At 39.5% G+C, this 23,465-nt stretch overlaps 1 protein-coding gene and 1 long non-coding RNA gene across 3 annotated transcripts; both read right to left on the reverse strand.

The window, feature by feature from the left end:
- Nucleotides 1–2,250: 2,250 nt before the first annotated feature.
- On the reverse strand, nucleotides 2,251–4,332 carry LOC125780115 (uncharacterized). Of its 2 annotated transcripts, XR_007423562.1 has the most exons (3): nucleotides 3,374–4,288; nucleotides 2,565–2,751; nucleotides 2,251–2,498 (listed from the first exon to the last, which is right to left on the reverse strand). It is a non-coding gene; the product is annotated as an uncharacterized LOC125780115 (long non-coding RNA). The 2 variants fall into 2 exon arrangements; XR_007423561.1 differs by having other exon boundaries at nucleotides 2,565–4,332.
- Nucleotides 4,333–5,352: 1,020 nt separating this feature from the next.
- On the reverse strand, nucleotides 5,353–22,593 carry LOC105225835 (ubiquitin carboxyl-terminal hydrolase puf). The gene is made up of 26 exons (XM_011204480.4): nucleotides 22,036–22,593; nucleotides 20,617–21,834; nucleotides 19,881–20,555; nucleotides 19,771–19,825; nucleotides 18,672–19,677; nucleotides 18,175–18,599; nucleotides 17,343–17,804; nucleotides 17,014–17,283; nucleotides 16,792–16,954; nucleotides 14,803–16,725; nucleotides 13,579–14,620; nucleotides 13,416–13,512; nucleotides 13,168–13,351; nucleotides 12,571–13,100; nucleotides 12,385–12,508; nucleotides 12,137–12,324; nucleotides 11,793–12,063; nucleotides 11,520–11,702; nucleotides 10,991–11,390; nucleotides 10,825–10,921; nucleotides 10,590–10,761; nucleotides 10,311–10,501; nucleotides 9,895–10,247; nucleotides 9,028–9,805; nucleotides 8,840–8,963; nucleotides 5,353–8,484 (listed from the first exon to the last, which is right to left on the reverse strand). The coding sequence occupies exons 1-26, from the start codon at nucleotides 22,076–22,078 to the stop codon at nucleotides 7,210–7,212; spliced, it is 12,249 nt and encodes a 4,082-aa protein (XP_011202782.2). The 5' UTR covers nucleotides 22,079–22,593; the 3' UTR covers nucleotides 5,353–7,209.
- Nucleotides 22,594–23,465: the final 872 nt, after the last annotated feature.

Raw genomic sequence — 23,465 nt, forward strand, 5'->3', positions numbered from 1 at the left:
GCTACAACAAAAAAATCAACCAAATTCTAAAGGGAAAATAGCAGCAACGAAAACCAACAACAATAACAATGTGGCTCAACAGAAAATTACAAGAGCAGCAGCAGCAGCAACAGCGTCATACAGTGGTGGCGATATGGGCGACACAGCCGGCAAAACTATGATCATGCAAATATGGTCCCGTATAATAGGTGCGTCTTCTAGCACACAAATGAATTCTGCTCAAGCGGCCAATGCAACAGCACGCCAATACGCCACCGTTACAACCCCGAACGGTGAGGCCAACATCAGCAGCGGCAGCGGTAGTAATACAACAAACACAAGTAATGCGGCTAGCAATCGCAAAAAGCGAAGAGCCAAAAAGTGAACGCATTGTATATAAAAAAATAAATGAAAAACAAAAGTAACAAAAAAAAAACTCGCCCAACACCCGTCAAACCTATTGGTTAGCTAAAATGCGTATTTTCGCGCATTCGTTAATAAATATACTTACGTATAGTCGTGTTGTGCAACTCCATGCATGGAAAACAAGATTAAATACTTTAATACTTAACGCATAGTCTACTCTCGGGCGCGTAGTATTTTGATTTTTTTTACGGAGTTCCACGATCAAGCCACTTACTTGTCCAGCATTTACCCATACTCGCTAACTACTAATCTAACTAATATTGTCCACACTAGCAACACTGTTAAGGAATATATGGGCCTCGGTCATTGTTGTTATTGTACGCGCATATTAAAGATTTTCTTTTTGTTATAATTACATCCATAATTGTACTGTTTTCAATGCTGCCTTGCAGAGCCAATTGAATAAAAACTGCAAACTTTAAGAAACCATGTCGAAAGAACGTCTCTACCATTGTAATTTGTAAACTTAGCATGAATTCGGTTACATAGAAAACACTACATGTAGATACATACAATTGAATTTTGAACAACATTTCTACTCAATTCTGAGCCACACACTTGATGGTACATTGTCCAACTGAACTGTCCAAAACTGCGGTGTTGTACGCCTATAAATAGAAGCAATGTTGCGGCTGTTGATGAACGTCAGTCTTACCTTTATGCCCGTTAAAAAAAAGTCGTAAATAAAATATAATTATCTTAGTAGAAATAATAAAAAGTGATGTGTCATTTGTGCATGGAAAGAATTTATAGAATTTTCGTAACGATTTTTATTGTAATTTTTGTTTGTTGTCCACCTACCTGCATATTTATGTAAAATTAATAATATTAATTATAATTAACTTGTTAATAACTAAAATACTATTAATTTTACGTATACGCACCGTTTCTTTTATACGATTTTTGTCTTCTATAACTCTCTAAGAATTATTTGGTTAAGGTATTGAATGCAATGAATATACTATAAAACGAAATACAACAATTGGAAATTTTAATTTTTTGAAATTAATTGAAAATGAAAAATAAAGTGAATAAAACTTTAAAGAAGACATGCCTTTTCATATCCAAAACACACTGCGGTAATCGGCTTCGTTGGTGAATCAATATAGCAATGTGCATGAGAGATTCTCTGAAGGATTACTCGTCAGCTATTTACAAAAATTTGTGTTTCTATTGCGTAGATGTCATTTGTAAAAACTTCAAACGACACATATTAGAAGATAGCTCTCAATAGACAAACTAATCACCATTATACTAAATTTTGCCAATTTGTTGCTACAATAACAAAGCACCAACATTTAATTGCATGTGGATATAATACAATAAATAGAAACCTACTCGAAATTGCTGTCGGCGGACGTCTTAGAGTAACTGAAACAGCTTCGGCTGCATTGAAGTTACAATACTCTTCTTGTGCACTTCTTATAACATAAATAAAAATCTGAATCTTAGTTTTTAGCGACCAGTTTGTATTGAAGCAGTAATATATGTATTATAGCGCTGCCTTGCCAGAAGTTCATTTGGTCAGCTTGTATGGCAGCTATATGCCAGAGCTATCCGGTATCGGCGATTCCGACAAATGTGGAGCTTCTTGGGAAGCAAAGAACGTGTGCAACATTTCAGATCGATACTCAAACTGTTTAACGTATATAGTTATAAATCGACTCAGCTCGTCATGCTGATATTTAGATGTATACTTTACGTTTATTTATGGCTGTTTAATGTGTAAATAGATAGGAAGATGTAGCACAGCCATTCGATTTTAGATGCGTTTTTAAATCATTTCTTAAAAAAACCTCTTTCGAAAGCAAAGTTGAATACGACTAACATACATACGAAAGATGGTTTTTCAAAGACGCAGTTTTAAGTATTTATTGGCATATACGAATACAGTTTTCAAATCAATATTATCATCATAAGCATTATATTACACTCAGTCTAATTGCCACACTTCTTTTCTTCGCTGCCTCCGCTGCAGCAGGACTTTGGTGGCGCCCCTTCAGTCTTTCCATCCTTGGCGGCATGGCAATTGCACTTATTGTCCTTGGCGCACTTGCATTGTTCATCACATTTTTCTGGTGTGCATTTGCATTCTGAGAATCATGAGAAGAGAAGTTATCATATTACAATTGTGGTTAGAAGAATTTTTCCTCCATTACCTTTTTCACATCCTTTGCACGGCATCTTGATTCTGGTAATGAATAGTCCTGCACGTAACCAACTTGTTTGCCTTTTACAGACATCTTCTGCGCATGCCGATATTTGAGTTTCAGTTGTGGACGACTTATTTATGTTATTTATTTAAGGTAATCGATTATTCTGGGAGCACATCATTATAAGTATGCTCTGATTTGAAAATAAGAAGCGTTTTACTACATTTTACTAAATCTAATTTTTTCTGAAACTGAATCCGTGGTAAATATAATAATGCACTGACTATTTAATATGTAGATGGAGATATTTCGTTTTGTCTAACTTTTCACCCGACCCGTTCGCTTTGCTCTGTTCTCTAATTAATTTTAGGAACATGAAACTAACGTTATTTAGGTCAATGACCCCAGCATGCCTAGCATTGGATTCTTTTATGAAAGCATTAACGAATTCCGCTGCCTTAAGCTATACTTAGTTTCCTTTGACTTTAAAAAATATAAACCATTAGATGACGTCGTCGACAACTTAGCTAATCCTTACAATCCTAACGGCGACTAGGTACCCACTAGAACAACAACAACATGCAAAGAAACTCTGAAAGTCGGAGTTATACTGAACAAACGTTCATCATCCATATCTTCAAAGTTTGCATCGTTATGTATTCACCGTTAGATTTTTGAATTACATTTTCGTAATCGGACATCGCTGCAGTCGTAAATTATCCGTTATTTTGTGTATAATTGAAAATGCGTTTCGTTAACTTTTTATATTACTTTAATAATCATTTATAATTATAAGTTTATCTGAATAAACTTACATGTATTGTATGATGCATGTATGTATGTATATGTATTGTATACAATATTATGTAATTATGTTTAAGTGTGTGATTTAAGTTCAATTTTTACTGTGCCACTGAATTCATACAATTTGATTGATACTCGTTCGTTTCATAAATTACTTGTGTTTCTTTGAGTTGACGAATTTGCTGCTAAATTTTACAAATCTTCGTGTAATTATATCAAATATGAAACGGTACTCTTTTATGTAGTTTCTTTTTTTTGTTTTGTTATATAATTCGTTATTACAATTAATTAAGATAGCCTATACTAGTACGACAACAGCGGGGACACACTCGATTCGTTCACACGCAGCAGCGGCGAAACTCGACGCAACTATGAAAATTTCACACAATTAGTAATTCCGTTTTGCTACTTCACTTTTTCTACACTTTCGACTCGAACGCATTGCATGTCATGGAAACTTATGTACATACATGTGTGTGCATGTGTTTGTATGCACGTATGCATAATCGTTAAGTTTTTCTTTATTTAAGCTAATATCTTTTCGACGGTTACGTTTTCATCTATGGAAAATCAACTTAGAAATATGTATGCTAAATAAGAAACAAAATCGATGTAATTTCATGTTTTCTTTAAAGGTAAGAAATGCGCTCTCCACAAATGATAGATTATAAACGAAATTTCAAAAGTTAAGCAAAAAAGTTAAAGTTGGCCTTAGAAAATTTGCTTGCCTTGCGTACATACATACATACATAATTATGTACAGATTTATTGGACTTAATTAAATAGCCACCTCATCGCATCTAAGCTATTTTGTCAACAGACACCTTGTGAGGATTTTTTAATTAGAAAAGAGAGAATTTTGGATTTGAGGAGCTCTAAAGAATATTTCCGGCAAATGTTAATATATGTATATAGCTTTACCCTGGTTTAAAAGTGGCCGATAGGAAAGAAAAAAATTTAAAAATATAAAATTAGAGTAAATAAAAAAATAAATAAAAAAAATATTTAAAAAAATATAAAAAAATAAGAAAAAAAATATAAAAAAAATAATAAATAATAAAAAATATAAAAAAATATAAAAAAAAATAAAAAAATATAAAAAAAAATAAAAATAAAAAATAAAAAAAAAATAAAAAATAAATAAAAAAAATATTTAAAAAAATATAAAAAAATAAGAAAAAAAATATAAAAAAAATAATAAATAATAAAAAATATAAAAAAATAATAAATAAGAAAAAATATAAAAAATAATAATAAATAAGAAAAAATATAAAAAATAATAATAAATAAAATAAATAAGAAAAAATATAAAAAATAAATAAGAAGAAAATATAAAAAATAAATAAGACAAAAATAAAAAAAAAAAAATAAAAAAATAAAAAAAATAAAAAAACTAAAAAAATAAAAAAGAATAATAAGAAAAAAAAAATAATAATAAGAAAAAAAAAAAAAAAAAATAATAAGAAAAAATAAAAAAAAAATAATAATAAAAAATAAAAAAAAAAAATAATAATAACAAAAAAAAAAAAAAAAAAATAATAAGAAAAAAATAAATAAGAATAAAATAAAAAATAATAATAAGAAAAAAAAATAAAAAAAATAAAAAAATAAGAAAAAAATATAAAAAAGGAATTTTTTTTTTATTATTTAAATGATAATTAAAAAAAATTTTTAGAAAAATATTAAAAAAATATATTAAAAAAAAATATTAAAAACATATAAAAACTATAAAAAAATAAAAATTAAAAAAAAAAATAAAAATTAAAAAAAAAAATAAAAATTAAAAAAAAAAAATAAAAATTGTATAAAAATTGTATAAAAATTAAAAAAAAAATAAAAATTGTATAAAAATTATATAAAAATTAAAAAATTAACAAAAAATAATTAGTTAAAATAAATAAAAAAAAAACATAAAAATTAAAAATATACAAAAACTGTACTAAACATGTTTATGTAAATATCTCTCTTGAGATTTTAATTTGTAATGAAAACCGATTTGAAACAAAAAAAAAACAACCAAAAGAGTTATTATAACCGAATAAAAGGTAAAACAAAATTTTGAAAGGTACATAGATATTGTTAACTAATCACAATGCATAATTATAATGCATTTAAATAATTTGAGTTGTCTGTAAGAATTTTAGTGACCAAATTTAGAACACCATAATACATGAGGGAAAAACTTCGAGATCGGAAAATGTGTATTAGTAAAACGAAGGGTATAACAAACGTAAATGCCCAAGTGCATGTATATGTATGTATGTATGTGGACAAGGTGGCATTCATCTTATTAGTAATGAGTTCACGTTACCGAGGATACTATTTGAAGCGAATGTAAAAAAAAGTCTTTCCTAATCAATCGATCAACAAACGCAAAAGGGGAAAATTTCGCTCGATAATTTGCTTAATTTGTTGCAATTATTATGTATAAAAACAGCAAACACTTGTTTATATGTGCGTGTGCTCATGCCTGTAAGTATACGCAAGCAATAAAATTTATGTGTAAGAGTATATATATAAAATAACCAAATATGTATTTATTATAATGTGCAGCCGTGTTCATTTCTTGCCTTTTCGTTTATACTTTCATATGCGTTGTTGTCTCTAAACGACTATTCAATATAATTTTGGAATAAATTTTGTGTTTTTTTATAATTTATTTTGCTTTCTTAAGTATGCTTTGCCATTGTGGCATTGCTGTTGCTTCTTTGTAGTCGAGCTTAACTAATTAACTTATAATATACATTCAGTTGATATTCATTTTGTTATTTTTTAGTTTCTTTTTAATTTATTTTTATTTTATTTTATTAAATTTTTCTTTGTCGCTGTTCGGTCTATTCGATAATTATTTACAAACTCTCCAGTTTGAGACCAGTGTGGTAAAGAAGTCTAGGGTAAAAATCATTAAAGTATACTCGTATATTACATAATCGGTAGGCGCGAAATCAGGTTGAATTCAAGATAGGCTTAAATAGAAAATAGGAACTTTGCTTATGACACATAAATTTTGAATGGAAGTTTATACAGATAATATAGGTAATATAATATGTTTATACGTATAAATTTTGATTTGAAATTGCAAGCATTGGAGGAATGAGTACAAGTGCTGATCTCAAACTGAAAATTATGCAGTGAATAGCAATTTACGCTTTGCCTAATTAAAAATTCAGTTTATTTTTATTTTTTTGTATCCTCTCACTGCCAACCTTAGGTCAGCACGTTTTCGTTTCTACTTTTCACACATGTATGTATGTATGTATTTTTGACCTTGGGCCAGAAATTCTAATAGCATCATATATATTTTTTATTAGGTTAATATATTTATATGTTATATTGTAATACGTTGTTTAATCGTGTTACACAAACAAAAGAATGAAAATCAAGTTAATGCATAGCACTACTTTGACAGATAAAATAAATGTAAGAAAAAGAAAATAACATTCACTAAGCAGGCGTGGGTGTGTGTGTGCGTATATGTGGTAAATACAAGCACACGAGTGTGGAAAAATTCAAATTTCATTATATTATACATTTATGTAGTTCTACCTAGCTTAAGCAAAAGGTACTTTAAAATGTTGTAGGGCGACAATTCAGAATAACGGTTCTTGCAACGATAATGAACTTTCAATATATCTAATGGGCTAATGATTTTAGTTTTAAGTAGGTAAAGGAAATAATTGACTGGCATAACAATAACTAAGTAAGAGTTAACAAATTGTTATCGCCATTGCAAATAAATAGCGCATGCGCCGCCTTCACTATGTCGCACTCAACTTTCAACTTAGTCGCGGCACTATTCCAGCAGTTTACCGAAAAACAAAATGTTTAGCAAATCATTGAATGATAACTAAATTTGTTGAGAATGTAGCGCGGCTGCGGTGGCCGCTGATATCGTGGGTGTTGGATTCATTGTTGTTGTTGTTGGCTGTGTCGCTGCTATTGGACTCACGTTTGCTGTTAAATCACGCTCTTCCTTATCCGCTGCTTTGCTAGTGTGCAGCTTAGTCGGCGAGTTGTGGCCGTCACTTGAGTCTCCTGCCTTGGCGTCGTTTTGTTCCTTGCACCGCAATTTCTTCTCGTCGCTTTTATCAGGCGTAGAATCGGTCCTGTTGCCAGCCGAGCCGGAAGAGGGTGATGGCGTAGTCGGTGCAACTGCAATACTTGTGCCTCTTTTGCATGACGCTTCCGGTACATCCGCAGTCGGTTCACTGTCATCTCCGGCGCTGGGTATAGTGGGTGTTGGCGAAGTGCTGCACTCATCGCGTTGCATCAGCACTAGTATGCTCTTGATGTATGTTTCCATGGTAAGCAAAAGTTTGATGCGCTTTTCATGCTCCTCGTACAGACGCACCTCTGTGGGCTTCTTTTGTATGCTCTTGCTCTGTTCTGCAGCGCTGGGGGTCGTAGGAGCACTGCCTTGACTGCCACTGGCTGTGTTATCTTCAGCGTCCGGTTGGTTTTTCGTTGGTGTTGTAGACTTCTTCGTTTCTTCGTCGTTCTTCGTTTCTTTTTCCTCTGTTTCGTCTTTGTCGGTTTTTTCTGTGATTTTTTTGGCAGTATGTTCCGCATCACTTTCGGCCTTTTCAACCGTAGAATCATCGCTTTTATTCACATTATTATCGCCGTTATCTTTGCTGTCGCCTAGCGGAGCTTTATCTGTTTCCATAGCCTCTACTCCGTTCTTGACGTCTTTACCACACTTATTTGTGTCAGCTTCACTATCCACCTCCATTTCTACGTTTTCAGTAGCTTCCTTTGTGTCGTTCGATTTTGGCGTGGGTGAGCTGCTTTTCGGATTGGCACCCACTGTCGGACTTTTTGCACTACCTTCTTCATCCGATTTCGCCGGAGTTTTTTCGGCATTGCTTGAATTAGCTACCTTGGGTTTTGACCTGTTTTGAGATATCTCCAATTCAGCTACCTCTTGATAGCGCGAACTCTTATACAGCAGTGCTTTCAGTGATCCTCTTAACTGTTTGCGGACGGAAGTCGGTATACCTGTACATTGTGCTATCACGCGAATGGCGAACAAATCGCCGCAGAGATCATCAAGATCCTCCTTTGAGTGCATCGAGTAGCTGATGGTGTATAGCAGACGTGCAATGGGCAACTGGGCGGATATCTAGACAATGAAGAAAAATGTAAAATGCATGAATTATATACATACATACATATGCATACATATAGAGAGGTGCAGAAACCGACTTAATCCACTTTCTCTCATTTTTTTTTTTTAAATTTGTGGTCGGAACATTGGGTCACGCAGACCGGGGTTTAAATTCACAAAGTAAATTGATAGAGGTTCTATTATACATTTAGCAGCGAATGAAAGTTCTGTCTACTCATGCTATCATTTTGCTATACATTCAAGTATATACATATGTATATACATATATAACCCTAAACCTTATCTCGATTATTGCAGGTGTTACTAACAACCGTTAGGTCTATTATATTGTACGCAACATGCCACTTACCTTCGGATAATAGATTTCTAAGAAATTTCTTATGTAATGATCACTGAGCGACACACGTTCGTCGCGCAAAATTATATGTATATATTCCACTATGTATTGATTGTTGATTAGCAACTCGGCGTATCTGTAAAACAGTAGAGAACAGCATTGATAGGTTTGTGGACTTACACTTTACTAACAACACATACTTGTTTGTGGTTTTGTTGTTGTAGATGCCCACCCAAAATTTGGGAAACAAGTTGAAGTGCAACGGTGCTGCCTCTATCGCCACCAAGCAGCTCAGTTTCACCAGCGTCTCGTTCAGCTGATTTGTGTTCACCGCCATGCGCATCATCACGTCCAGGAAGTCATGATACGGACGATAGAATGCCTCCACCTGCGCGTCGTATTCGATATCGACACCCTTCTGTAATATCTCGCCATGCGGTATGCTCATCTGCACCATGGGACGTGGTGGACGTGGCGTGTTCTTCGACATGGTTGGCCAGGGCGCTTTGGTGCCGCGTCGCGGGAAATACGGTCCCAGCGGTCCGATATTACTGGGCGCATTCGCCACGGACAAATGGCAGTTAATGAGTATGGGTGCCAGTATACTGGTCACATCTAAGCTGGGATTGCGTACCAACTCTTTGAGCACTTCGAGTGATAGGCGGCAGATTTCCGGTGGATTAAATGTATTGAGAAACGTGGCCAACCGTTTGACGGCGTCGGGCAAGCGCTGTTGTTGCTGTTGCTGCTGCATCTGCTTCTTGCTAGCGCTAGCTGCTGCCGATGGCGCATCCAGGCGCGTGCTCATGCGCAGCGTGGTTAGCAGCAATACCAACTCGCTAAGGAGCTCCTGTAGGTCGCCGGACACGTGACAGGCCGTTGCTTCGTGATGCATGGAATGTAGCGTATGCAGCGCCTCAAAACACATCTCGATGCCACCATTGTAGATAACGAGCAGCCGGTCTTCGTCGTTGTCAACTGTGCATATTTCATTGAAATTAATTAAAAACGAATGATATAAATATATAACTTTGAATTGTGGTGGTGAAATCTACTGCTGGTCTTACCCAAAATACGTAATGCATTTATGAGCGTGCCCCAGGAGACGCGCGCATCCAACCCGGTCAAGTACGCTGAGAGTGTTGTGCGACGGAATGTAGACACTTCATGCTGCTCCTGTTCGCTGGCATCCGGATGACGTGCCGCAAACAATGCCATTAGCTTGAATAGCTCATCGACCGCTGCTGCGTACTGCGTCGGGTGTGGCGTAATGTTCTTGAAAGCCCACTGCAAGTTCTGATGAGCGGCTAGTTGCCGTGTGAGTGCGCGACTCTGTTCGCAACATAAACGCAAGAGCCCATAATAGGCCGGCAGCATTGCGCGATTGTAGGCAACAATCTCCGAGTCGTCATGGTCCGCTCTGTGTTAATTACAATCATGAAATTTTCAGATATAACCTTATGACTTGTGGCCGATTACTTACAGTATATAATTAAATGCAATATTTCGTGTTATTTCATGGCAATTTGCAACAATGAGCGCATTCTCCGGGCAATCGACAATCGAGTGATGCCAAAATGCGAGCAGCGCGTGCTTGTTGTGATGTGCGGGAACGCTAGGCTCCGACAGGCGCGGATGAAATAGATCCCACAGAGCGCGCATGTACGGCCCAATCTGTAATCGTGCAATTTGTGGTTGATATAATGTAAATGCCATGCTACTAAGTTCTAAATAACTGTATTATGATCAATATATAATTTACCATTAGTTTTTCAGTCTTTGAAACCATACAGTAACTAAGTAGGCTAAAGTAAGTTGTGAGCTTGGTAGTGCCGTGCACTCCGATGTCTGCATAAGCACGAGCGGGTCGCAGCAGGCGCAGTAACAGGTTGATGATGTTGTGCAGAATAATTTGAGCGTCGCTATTCAAATCGCTGCAACAAATAGAAACCACATTATATTTGATTAATTTATATGAAAATGCACTGGCAGCTCACCGATAGACGTGTGCCGACAGTTTATGTAGAGAATGTGTGCGGAAATTCGCCCTGAAGGGTTGCGATGGCACCAGTGACACCAGCAAGTACGCAGCAGCTATGAAATTAATAAATAAAACGCAAATTATTTTGTATATAGAGACTAACAAGGGAGCAGCATGCATACCGTTGCGCACGCGTGAATTATTGTGTGCCAGCAAATACTGCTCCACCCAATTGTCAGCCGATTGCAGTATCCAAGCATGTGCAATTTTATTTTTTGGCGCTTGGAAAGCTAGCCAATCGAGCGCCGACTGCGGGCAGTACTCTGCGGCGTCCCAAACACGCTGCAAAACCAGCTGGGAGAAACAAGGCAGACCGGAGGGACCACCTTGGGTTTCGGTAAGTAGCGTCAGTAGCTTGAAAAATGGACCACAAAGTTCCGTGTGCTTGGTTACAGACGAGAAGAGCATGGTGATTATTTGATTCGCCAAACGATCGTCCCAACGGCATAGTGCATGTATAAGGTGCTTGGTCTGATGTGGATTAATATTATCCTTGATTTGTTGGTATAAGAACGGAAACCCCTATTGTAGAGGGAAAAGTTAAGTATTTGTATAACTACTTTGCATAGCTTGAAAATAATTAAAATTACTTGATCAACATTAGTTTCTAAAAGTTTATTGTTAAAAAGGTAATTTGCGTTATTTTCTTACTTTGCCGCCGGCTATCGCATTGTAGTCTTTCGTGGAAAGTCGCAACCGGAAGTCTTGTCCGCGCGAACGCTCCACCAAATTCGCCACCAACGCAATCATCTTGTCCAACGATGCCGGACGCGTTTTGTCCACGGACAAAGCCTCATCTGACGAATTATCATCGTTATCGGAGCCAACGTCGATCTGTAAACATATAGTAACAATTTTTGACAATAAATTCCGCATACTATAGAGCATTTCAATACAGAAATATTTCATGCATACAGTACTTACACAGTCCTGTGTCTTGTTGCCCAAGTAAAAGTCGGCCACGCTCTTTATCACATTGATGCGCAGCAAAAACACCGTCTCTTCATCGCCCATGCGTGAAAACTCAAAGAGCAGGCCAAAAAACTCGGACAAATGTCGCAAATGCGCTTTAGCACCGTGTTCCATAAGCAATATCAGGGAGCTAATGAAACGTGTTACGCATGAAGCGTTGCCCATCACCTCTTTGCCATCGTCATCGGTATCAGTTTTCAAATACAAATGCGCATGCGAAGATCTACAAATGAAGCAAGCAGTTATTATATATAAAAGCCTTTAAAAATCAATTAAACTCTGCAGGGTTTACGTGCCTTAGCCTTTGTATGACATGTATAACGAGCCTTTGAAACATTTGGCGCACCATTTGATTTGGGCATTGTATGAGCACTTGCACGGGCCACCACGGTTCGATGGACATGTGTGTGAGGAACCATTCGCAGGCTTCTTGGCTGGCGTTAAATTGCTTTGTCAACAACTCAATCCAGGGCACCATTGTGGGCTACAACGAAGAAGCGACAGTTAAATTTGGGACAAATAAAGAAAGCATATCACAAACTACCTTCTCCTTGGCGTGTATGAATGTTTCTATGAAGAATGAAACGGACAACTTGGCTGCCATGCAAGTGACGTCGGTTTGCGCCAATAGCGTTTGTGGAATGTGACCGCATATTTGCCACATAAAGCTGGAAAATTTCATTTTTTTTACAATTAAAAAATCAACAGTGCAAATTGTAGTAAATTTTACTTGAAATATGTGTGCTCGAATATGTTGCGATCCTGCAGGAACTGTCGGTTATCCTGCCATATCCAGTCCTCGAGTTCTTTATTTAAAATTGCTATCTGCATGCGCGTGTGTTTAACAGCAGCCTCCGATGTCGACTTTGTGCTTGCAGCCGTTGCAGCTGCGGCGGAGGTGGACGCTTGCGGCTCAATACTTGCCGCGTCAGAACTGCTCGTGTCCGGCTTTTCGCTCGGCGAGTTATTCAACTCAATGTTTGTCATTTTAGCGTTGCTCTTTTCATTCTCAGCTGTTTCCTTGTCATCTGATTTGTCGGTATCCGTCTTAACCGTTAATTCTTCATCATCTTTTAGTGCACTTGCTTTCTCAGTGGCCTCTGTTGTGCGCGAGCTCGCAGTTGGGGATGCCAATAGCTCAGAGTGTCGCTGTTTTAAGTGCTCTGGCAGACGTCTCTCGTAAAATAACATATAGGCCGAGTTGGTCTTCTCAAAACTAAAGTCCATATATTTCTCCGTTACCGAATCGTAAGTTTTGCTCTGCAAAATTCGATAAAGTCACCAGCGTAACAATAATGCCATTAGGAAATGGACTACTTCTACTTACTGTCATCTCGCCACCAAAGCATTCGGCCGCAATTTGCGAGGGATCAAACGGTTTCACCTCAGCATCGTTGAATAGGAACCAGCGATCATGTTGCAGCGCCGATTTGTTCCGTTCCTTAATAAAACTATAGTAATGACCACCATCTGCCGTGCCCGTGTGTACAGTTACACCAACTAGCTCATATCTACATATAAGGTCATAATAGTTGATTTTTCGGCACAGCTTTGCTTTATTCACTGATTACTTACTCAAGACACTCCTCAAAATCGTCTTCCGTAGCTTTGTTGGCATCTACAGCGCTCGCTTTCTTATTTTCCTGTTCTTGTTTGCGTTTTTCACGCTCCTCTGTAACACAACAACCAAATGTTAGAGAATTATAATATGTTTAGGGCAGAGAGATACGGAACTTACCCTTATATTGGTGCGGCATCAGCGTCTTCTCCACATAGTCGGTCATATTCAAGAGCATGGGAAAAGAGAAGTGTGTGTTTACCTTCTCCTTCAGCATTGTCACCATGTTGAAGGTGTATCGCATCGTGTTGAAGCACAAAATTTGTGGTAGCTTTTTGAAGCAAGCGCGTTTTTCAGCACGCACCTTCTTGCCGCACTGTGAGCATGTGTACATATTGTCGCCCTCGAGTGTGTCCTTGACGGTGACCTCATCCAGCGATTCCTGTAGGTTACGCATATCAGCAACCTGACAACGTACCGTGTAGAACTCCTCAGCTGTACGCGACACGTGTCCACAGTCGAGCGACACCACATTATTACTGAGGGTTCCGCAAAATAGACGCTTTACAAGATCTTTCAGCTCTGGGGTCATCTCTTCCAACTTGGAGACAAGATCTATAAAGAATTCCGCCATGTCCTTTTGTTCGCCCGTATTTAGCGGTTGATGATCCATCTGATAGACGCGACAGAAGGATCGCGGATTATATGCTTTACGTTCCGATTCAAGCAAATAGGCGAACATGCGTTGTAGCTCCAAAAGTGTTGGTCCATGCTTTTGTGCGCCCGTCGGCGGCACATTCAAAATGGCCGCACGTGCCTGTGGCATCATATACAGATGTTGTATACACGAGGCCATATAACAAGTGGCACCTAAATTCGTTAAACCCACGTAGCCGCACTCTGAACGACCTTCATCGCGTGGCCAATAGTCCCATGGATATGGAGCCTTAACGCCGGGGGTGTGCTGTGCTAAGAGCTTCGCATGCAAGAACACATAATTCTTGGGACAATTCTTACACAACTCCACCAATAAGTCATAAGCGGCAGCTCGCGATGTAGCCGATTTACACTTCGGCTTGTGTCGGTTCAACGGCGATGGCATGTCAAAGAGAAACTCAAAAATTTTATCAATGAACTGTAATGCCGAACCGCTGAACTTGAAGGTTGGATCGTATTTAACGAAATTCGACATTAAATTGATGAGTCCAACGAGGCCATCATCCTGAAGAAACGCAAACAAGAAAAATCGCATTGTTAAAAATAAACTAAGGTTCTTTAAATATAGTTTTTCACTTAAATAATTTAAAATTAGAATTATGCGATTAAGATCTTGAAATATGGCAAAAAAAAAAAACGATTGTTGTTAAGACCAAGGTTTACAGTTTGCAAAAGAAAAAATTCTACCTGATAGCCATGTCGGGTTTCAAAGAAATCACGTGTCAGTATGCTTTGTGAAACAGACTGGCACAAGCGTTCAATATCTATAGCCTCTCCTTCGCTTTCGCCATCCAGTGAGCACTTCACCATATCCGGCGTCATGGTGTCCACAAGCCTTGCGAGTAGCCAAAAGTAGTCTCGACACGCCGGTCCATACGGCTCCTTACCCTCATCCGACAGTAAATACTGAGTGTGCTGCACATAAGACGTCATCTTCTCGGCAAGCGGTAAGAACGAGATTAGCTTACGCAATAATGGCGCTAAGAGCACTTGGTAGCTTTGCGCATTGCCCAAACAAATGCGATAGAGTCCAGCGCATATTTCACGCCTTACCGCCGGCTCGGGATCCTCCAGTATGAATTTTTGTACCCAATTACAATAATCGGACTGAGTCCAAAGTAGGCGACGAGCCTCTGCGGATGCATGAACAAAGCTCACCATTATATTCATTGTGAATTGTACGACCTGTGCGCGCCCCCAGAACCCAGTGCGCAAATGATGATATTGGTATGGATACTGATATTGATATTGTGTGGTCGGTATAAGCGCCGCGTAGTTCTGATAGGCCTCGTCGTTAAGTATAGACGCAAGTCGGCGCAGACACGAATCTACATTCATTAGTTCAAGCATAAAAGCATGTGGACGTGAAACTACCACATGCATATCTTCGGCCTGCACTTCCTCGAACCCCAAGAGCCAGAGCACGCGCAGTAGGCTAGCCAAACAATCGTGACGCCACTCGTTGAGCATTTCGCGAGGATGGGAGCTTTGCTGCAGCTGACCGGAAATGAAGATCTCATAAAGCAAACGCAAACCTCCGCAACGAACGAAAACCTCACTCCATTTCAAGTCATGAGCGGTACGTGCATTGCCCGCTGTTGTTACGCATGAGCCACCGCTTGTACTATTAGTGCCGGCGACAGCAGAGCCACTGCCGGCATCCACAGCGCTGATCGCGAGTCTACTCTCTTTTTCATCACTCAAGTTGGCATTGCTATCGCTACGTTTCAGCCGTTTATTGGGTCGTCCCGCCAATGGTTGATTGTTTTCTTTGTCATGATTTGGCACATCCTCATTGGCCACATCATCGCTGGCACTACCGCCTTCCTTTTGTACAGTGTTTTCGAAGTTTTCTTTGTGCGACAGAGATTCCAATGCTGTTCCGGCGCTACTGCCACTTCCACTACCACTGCCGCTGCCACTACCACTGCAGCTGCTGCTGCCGCCACTGCTATTGCCACTGTTGTTGCGTTTGTTTTCGTCTTTTGCGTTTGAGTTTTCGTTGCTATTCCGACGGCGGCTCGAGCTACGTTTCGAAGTTCCGCTGCCGCTCTTACTACTACGTACGTATTGATCCATTGGTATCACATTGCCGTTAACACCACCGCCACCAAAGCCACAACATGTCGAATTATTGCCTGCTACACCTTTCTGTTGTAACACACTGTTCACCGTAAGACTCTCCACAATGTGCAATGAGTACATGAATTTTTGCAAATTATTGGCATCGAGCAACTCGTTCAATTTCTGTTTGATTTCTTTGCGTTTATTTGCTTGCTCCTCTTCGCTGGTGAGCCGCTCGAACGCGTTCAAATCATTACTGAGTCCCTTAAATGCATCCAGTATTAGTGGATTCGTTGGCAGTATGGCCAGTATGTCCCACACGCGTCTCGATAGCAATTGGGCTTTGGTGTGCATTTGTAAATTGCTATTTTGCGGTTTCATATCGCCCAACGTCTGCATCAAACAGAAGAGCTTCTCAAAGTAGCGCGGCTGCAACAATAATACTGTTGGTAAACATTCTTTCGGCGGTGGGGGCTGCATAGAGGGGTGATCGAGATTCGTTTCTTTGCGTCGGGCACCTCGGCCACCGAGCGACACATACACGATCTTAAATTAAAAGTGAAAACATTAGAGGTTAGCAATGTAATTAAAAAAAAAGTATTTTTTACCAACCTGGTTGTCCTTGAAGCCTGCATCACCCAAACTGCGCTCATCATAATCAGAAGTCAATTCTTGGCCTTGCGTTATAATACGTAACGGACCGTCGCTCAGTAAAAGTCCTAAAACTGGCGCCGACACGCCGCTGCTGCTGGTGGTGACTTGTAGATTTTCCCACCTTGAAAAAACAAATTCAATTCTCAATTGCTGCACAAAAAAACACTGAAGCGGACCTACCATTTCGATATCTCAGCTTTCAGTTCGGCAATTAAATCGCACGCATGCATGTGTAAGACGGATTTTTCGGAGAGCCCAGCCGGTTGCAAGACGATTCGGATGGCCGGCCCAGCGGCCTCATTCTTCAGATTGCTATGCGAGCAGACACCTTTGCCCTCAATGGCCCAGCGTCGCAAATGGAATGCATACCGCCGACGGAATGTTTCCAAATGTGTATTGAGTAGCATCAAGCCACGCTGCACACACATCAATGCGTTCTCATCCTCATTGCTGCAAGGTAAAAACACTTCAATTTTTAACACGCGACACAAAATTGAGGTTATACAAACCTTTCCAATGTATTAGTCGCTTGCACCAAATTATCCATGCACTGGGATACAAACTCCTTTTCCAAGCGCAACTGCTGCCCCATGTAGTACATGTTGATGTATTGAATAGCGGCCAGAGACACTTCGGTGTTGTGTGCACGCAAGGCGATCTTCCACAGATGATACATACCAACAATGTTTGCGGATGTCGATGATATTGAGTCGGTTTGCTTCTCGTAATGAGCAATGGCCATTCGTGCCAAACTGCACAACTGTTGAAAGAGGCCTAGCGCCACCATGGAGAATTCTTCCGGTCGCAGTTCAGGTAGCTTTTTCAAATACAAATGCTGTAGCGCATCAATACCCAGAGCATGCTGGTCACCGCCCTTCGCCTGACTCTGCAGCCACGAAAAATAACAGTCGGCACATTCGCTATCATGCGCCAGCCACTCCCACAATGCATCCACTTGCTCCAAAGTTAACCTAAAATGTGTGTTGATATAAAAATTACCGAATTGGTGGAATATACAATTATATTCGAGCGCTTTGAAATATCGCGGAGGTTTGACTATATAAACACGTTCCCAAGATTTCGATTAATTTACGTGCTCTATTTAAATGTTTTTTTAAAGTGTCCGAGCGAGCTAAAAAAAACTTAAAAAATAAAATCAGTACTGAAATTTTAGTCTCTTTGTGCTCAAACAGTTACGCTGTTACAAACTACCGTTATGCAAACAAAATTGTTAGACCTACACCAAAAGGCGTATTTGCGCTCGATAACATCTGATAATTTCAAATTTATGAATCATTCAAAACAAAAATATTGAATGAAATTTAATCTTCTTGAACTCACCGAAACGTTTTTGGCGATCCTAACGTTGAAAATATGGAAGACAAGAAATGCAGCCGCACAGACACTTGTGTCTTATGGGAATACATAATCGCTTCGGGCGGAGTTTCGCCACCACCGGTCCCCTTGTTTTGCTGTTCCGCATGACGTTTAGCATAAAATTTGATGTTATTAAAGAAATGATACATCATACGATGTTGCCGCTCGGCCCACATTGTCACATGATGTGTGTCGGCCGGGCGAAAGTGCTGAAACGAAGCGAAGAGCTTAGGCAACAAGCGCAGGCTCACGACAACGCTGCGATTGCTGGCCAGGTTCTGCAGGCAACCCTCTATGAATTTCGTACGCAATTGTCGGTCCATACTAAAGCATAGCAAAGTGGCCAGCGCCTTTTCAGCCTCAAGTGCTAGAGTTTCACCTAACTGAAACTGTAAGAAATATAAAAAGGAGGTATGTATTAAACTATTTCCCAAATTGGTTTCTTGCGAATAGGTACATACAATTTTGTCATCTTGCAGCAAATCCCAAAGTAAAGTGTTGCCCGGCTGACAAACATCGTTGATTTTGAACGAAGGCTGTTGTGTTTGTGGTGGTGTCTGTTGCGGTGACAACGGTATTGCCTGCACGCCACTTGGCTGTGGCTGTTGCACACCACTCTGCAACACCCGCCCCGCAAACTGCGCCTGGGGTGATATAGCCTTAGCGCTGTTGCTCAACATGTCACCATCGCCGGCATCTCCAGTGCGCCGCACCATTACTGCTGCCAGCGCTGCGGCAATAGCGGCAGCGTTGACATTTGCAACTTGTTGCTGTATCTCGGTGTCCACACGCGCTGCCACGGCAGCCACTGCGGCTGCATTCGTAGCGCTGTCATTAGCGCCCGTTACAAGATCCGCAGAGTCGGCATCAACTGACTTTTGTTGTTGCAATTGTTGATGTTGTTGTTGCTGAATGCTCGAATGTGCCGCAGCCATGGCAGCAGCGGCAAAAGCGGGCGGTACGCAATTATGCGATACACGCAGTGCATGCAGTTGACTCAATTCCTCCTCGCACGGCGACACATCCTCGTCATCAAAGTCGGCCATGTTCTTTTCGGATTTGTTACTCATAGGCGACGAATAGCCGTCGATTTCGGCACCATTCAGAAGTTCACTAATATGAGTCTCATCAATGGCGCGTATGTAAGGGCCTTCACCACGTAAATGCTTCAATACGGCGCTGGGCACAACTTGACCGCCGGTGTCACTGCAGTCATCGCTGTCATTTAGTACCTCGCCATCAGCTTCGTCGGCATCGTCAGCGTCATCACTGCTAGGATCTTCGTCCTCGCCGCCATCCCAAATAGCTTCAACGATTTCGTGCGCCAACCGGGTAAGCGGCAAATTGCTGTTTTTTCGACGCTTACGTGACTTTTTGCGATGCAATTGCACATCCAGTGCGGCTTGTTGCAGGTCTTCCTCGCTACTAGAATTGTCAATAATATTCACAATGCGATGATTTTGCATCCTGCGTTATTTAAAAGTATTGTAAAAAAAAATATGGTAAAAATTGTATTCAAGTTACAATTTATTAAGATGAACTTATAATTTCTGTACTCACTTAATATCGATCTTTTTATTTATCAAGTCCTCAACATTTGAGCGGCTTCCTTTATCTGTAGATTATAAGGGGTAATTAAAATAATATTATCGGCAGTTACCATAAATCACCTTCAGAACTGGCCTCACAGACATGACGCCTATGACGAGCTTGCTTACAAGGTGGGGGTGCCCCAGTGTCCGAACCCACATTTTCTATGTCAATCGGGCTTTTACGGGTGCCACTAGCTAAGCTACTATCATCACCATTGCCGGGATCATCGTCAGAATTACTGCCGTCCATGCTGCCGCTGTCTGAACTGGAAGCAGTCACATGGGCGGCCAATAGATGATCCTGCATCATGGTCATCTGTGCGCGAGAATTATCTCGCGACCAAATAAGTTTTGTAAGTGCTGATGCAATATAAATGCTCTGCTCCGTGTGCTCCTTGGGATCCATGCGACAAAGTAGTGAATACAAATGCATGGCTGGACGAGGTGCCAGGTTTTTCACCAATGCCGGCAATATATCAAAAATTGTCTTGGAACAATGTTTAAGTTGAGTAGCTTGCCATATTAGTTTGATATGCTCCTCGGTAATTTGATTTTCCACTGCTAGGAAATTCAGAACTACATGCGCCTGTTTTATTACTTCGACGTGTAGGTTCGGTCCGAAGAGATGTTGTATAATCTGGTTTTCGGTTAGCCAGTTGGCAATTTTCTGTCCCACAATCTCAACCTCACCAACAGTTTCAGTGGTACATATTTCGTTGAATAAATTTATGTGTGCATTTATCTGTGCCATACCTGTGCAGAAATAATAACGCGTATATAATATCTAGAAACTGCTATAATTGAAATGTCTCACCTGCCAAACGCATTGTTAGCGTAGTTGATGTAAAATACTTAAATGCCAGTGCTAGGCCTTCAACATCGAAAGTGACTGACGCATCTAGCGGATCACGCACAGCAGACCATACAAAGTCGGCCATTGCTCGGGTTGCTGCTGAGCGTAAATTTTGATCCGACAACTTGCACATGTACTGCAACACCCGGCTACGCAACGGGACAAATAACTGGACAATGCAGCTGTAATTTAACCACAGTTTTATATTTGAAACCGTGGCAGTAATTGCCTGGGCGGTAGTGACAGGAAGATCCGGCTGTTCAAAGCATAACATCATTGCAGCGAAACCACCCGAATTGCAAAACAACGTTATATTACGAAGCAAATAAACCGGTATCTCATTGTCGTGTAAATCACAAAAGATTGCCAAATGTTGCGCCTCTTCAGCAGAAATGTCATCCAGACGAGCATGCGTGCCGTGTTTATAAGCAATATACAATGGGAAATTCAACAAGAACACTTTCGACACTAATATGAAGAGCTTTTCTACTTCTGGCAATATCCATGGTTCCTCAGTTATTTGAGATAATGAAGTTGATGGTGATCCACTGTTCAAATTAGATTTATAAGAATTCGATAGTTCAGCATTTTGTGCGGCACCTCCCAATGAAATATTTGAATTCGATTGTGGTAGGTGCATTGACGGTGCGGGGGGTGGGGGTGATGTTGGAATTATTGGTGAATTAACGCTGCGTGATGAAGGCGAAACACAAGGTGGAGATGAACTTGCATCTCTTTTAGGTTTCTTACGCTCATTCTTCTCGTCAGTATCGCCATCTTCATCCTCAATATTTCGTTTTGGAACTTCTGCTGACGAATCTATAGAATCTTTATCAGCGTTATTATTTGATGTCAAATTTGTTCCTTTGTCTGAAGTGCCAGCACCTGCCATTTGCGCATTGGCCTGTGCCTGAGCTGCAGCAGATGTTGACTGGCCCAAACTGCATGCTGTCAACCGCTTGTAATCATCAATTAAACGTTCAATATGCTTTAAATGGTGTACTGCTAAACATATCATAGATTGAACTACAAGATTAAAACGTTCAAAATTTTTCGGGTCCCGATAGAGACACATGCATTGGCGTTGTGGCCATGCTTGTATATAACCGAAAGCTGTTTCAATCTCGCTTTTTAAAAGAATCGAATGTTTTGCATCATTGCTGGTTATACGAACTTCATCTAAAAATTAAACAGATGTAAAAAAAAGTTTAATCAAAGTATTTTCATTTCAAAGTTGCTTATTTGCATGGCTTGTGTATGTACCCCGCCCTCTCTGTGACCTACTACCGTATAGGTATAGACTCAAAAACCCGTTGTCATTAACAACTTACCGGCGAAACGATTAAAATTTAAGTATTTTCAAAATGATTCAATACTTACACGACTCCAGCAAATGCAGAAAATCTGAGCAAACGTCACACATTGTTCCACTTTATAATTATTGTTACACGCTCAGATCCCCGCCACCCTCTTTGTAGCCGTAGTTGCACTTTGCAATTACACTTGTTTGCTGTCGATGGCGGTGGAGCTACCGCTACCGTTGGTTCGTCTTTTATTCAGCCACAACGGCCGCTCCGACGTTGTCTTTTTCTGTGCTGTTGTGGTCGTTGCTGCTGCCGTTGTCTCTGCTTTTGTATTTGCTTGTATTGGTCCGAGTCTACAATTACTACCTTAGCCGAGTTTCTTTGCTTGCTACACTGCCTCGTCGGGATTTTCACTACTGCGACTCCCATTTACTCAAAAAGATATCGTTGAATACAACTCCTTGCATTTCAGCGTTCGTCAATGCAATAATCTTTTATTTCAATTGATGATATTTTTTCGAAATAACAATTTTTCACACAAGAATTTTTCCTTTCCTTTCTTCTCGCGCAGAATTCCTCACTTTTCACTTTTTGACGCTTTTCGTGTCTTTTTCTTATCGTTACATTTGCTGCTTTTTAGAAATGAGAAGTGGAAGAAGTCGATGAACGTTATTCCCCAGCAGGTTGCCAGATGTCCTTTTCAAAAACACCACCCACTACTTACCACCAGCCGAAACAAGAATCATGATTGCATATATATCGCTTCAATCAAAAAAATATGTCATGACTATTTAATACATATCGAATTTTCCATAATTGTGACTATTACTAATTGAGGTATTCATTGTTCATTTGGAGTCTCGCATATATGTTTTTAGTTCTGACGTTTATATTATAAAATGAATGTTTAGATACGTGACTACGGTAACGTGATCACCTACAACCTGAGTATGCGTCCTTTCCGAAAAAATCATTTACATATGTATATTTGGTAAAGCAGGTAACGCATATAGTTACATTATCTGTTGTTGTGGCAGCAGTTAACATGCTACGGAGTGGGCAAACCTTGATCAGACACATACATGAAGACAGTTGTATCGGGTACGGAAAGACATTTATTTTGTTTCTTATTAATATTTTTTTTTTATCCCAATTTGAATTATTAAAAACGCCCTTATTACGAAAGAAACCACTTCGCGAAACTGTTACAAACAATATTTCTGCTTCTCCCATGTAAATTATAATCTATTTATACTTTTAACTTTTGAGAAGTTTTATTTTTTAATTGTTAACTTCACAAACATTTCAATTTTCGAAAAAATTACAAACTTTCGAACTAACTTAAAATAGTGTCGTGCTTTTCAAAATATTTAGTTTCTTTCATTTGTGGCAACTCTCTGCTGAATGCACATTTGTGAAATTGCATTTGGTTGACATTCGCAAAATGTCAAAGTAATTGAATATTTGCATTTGGACGATTATTTAGTATTTTCGCAGCATAGAGTT

This window comes from Bactrocera dorsalis, unplaced genomic scaffold, assembly GCF_023373825.1.
Source record: "Bactrocera dorsalis isolate Fly_Bdor unplaced genomic scaffold, ASM2337382v1 BdCtg092, whole genome shotgun sequence".
Classification (NCBI taxonomy): Eukaryota; Metazoa; Arthropoda; class Insecta; order Diptera; family Tephritidae; genus Bactrocera; species Bactrocera dorsalis.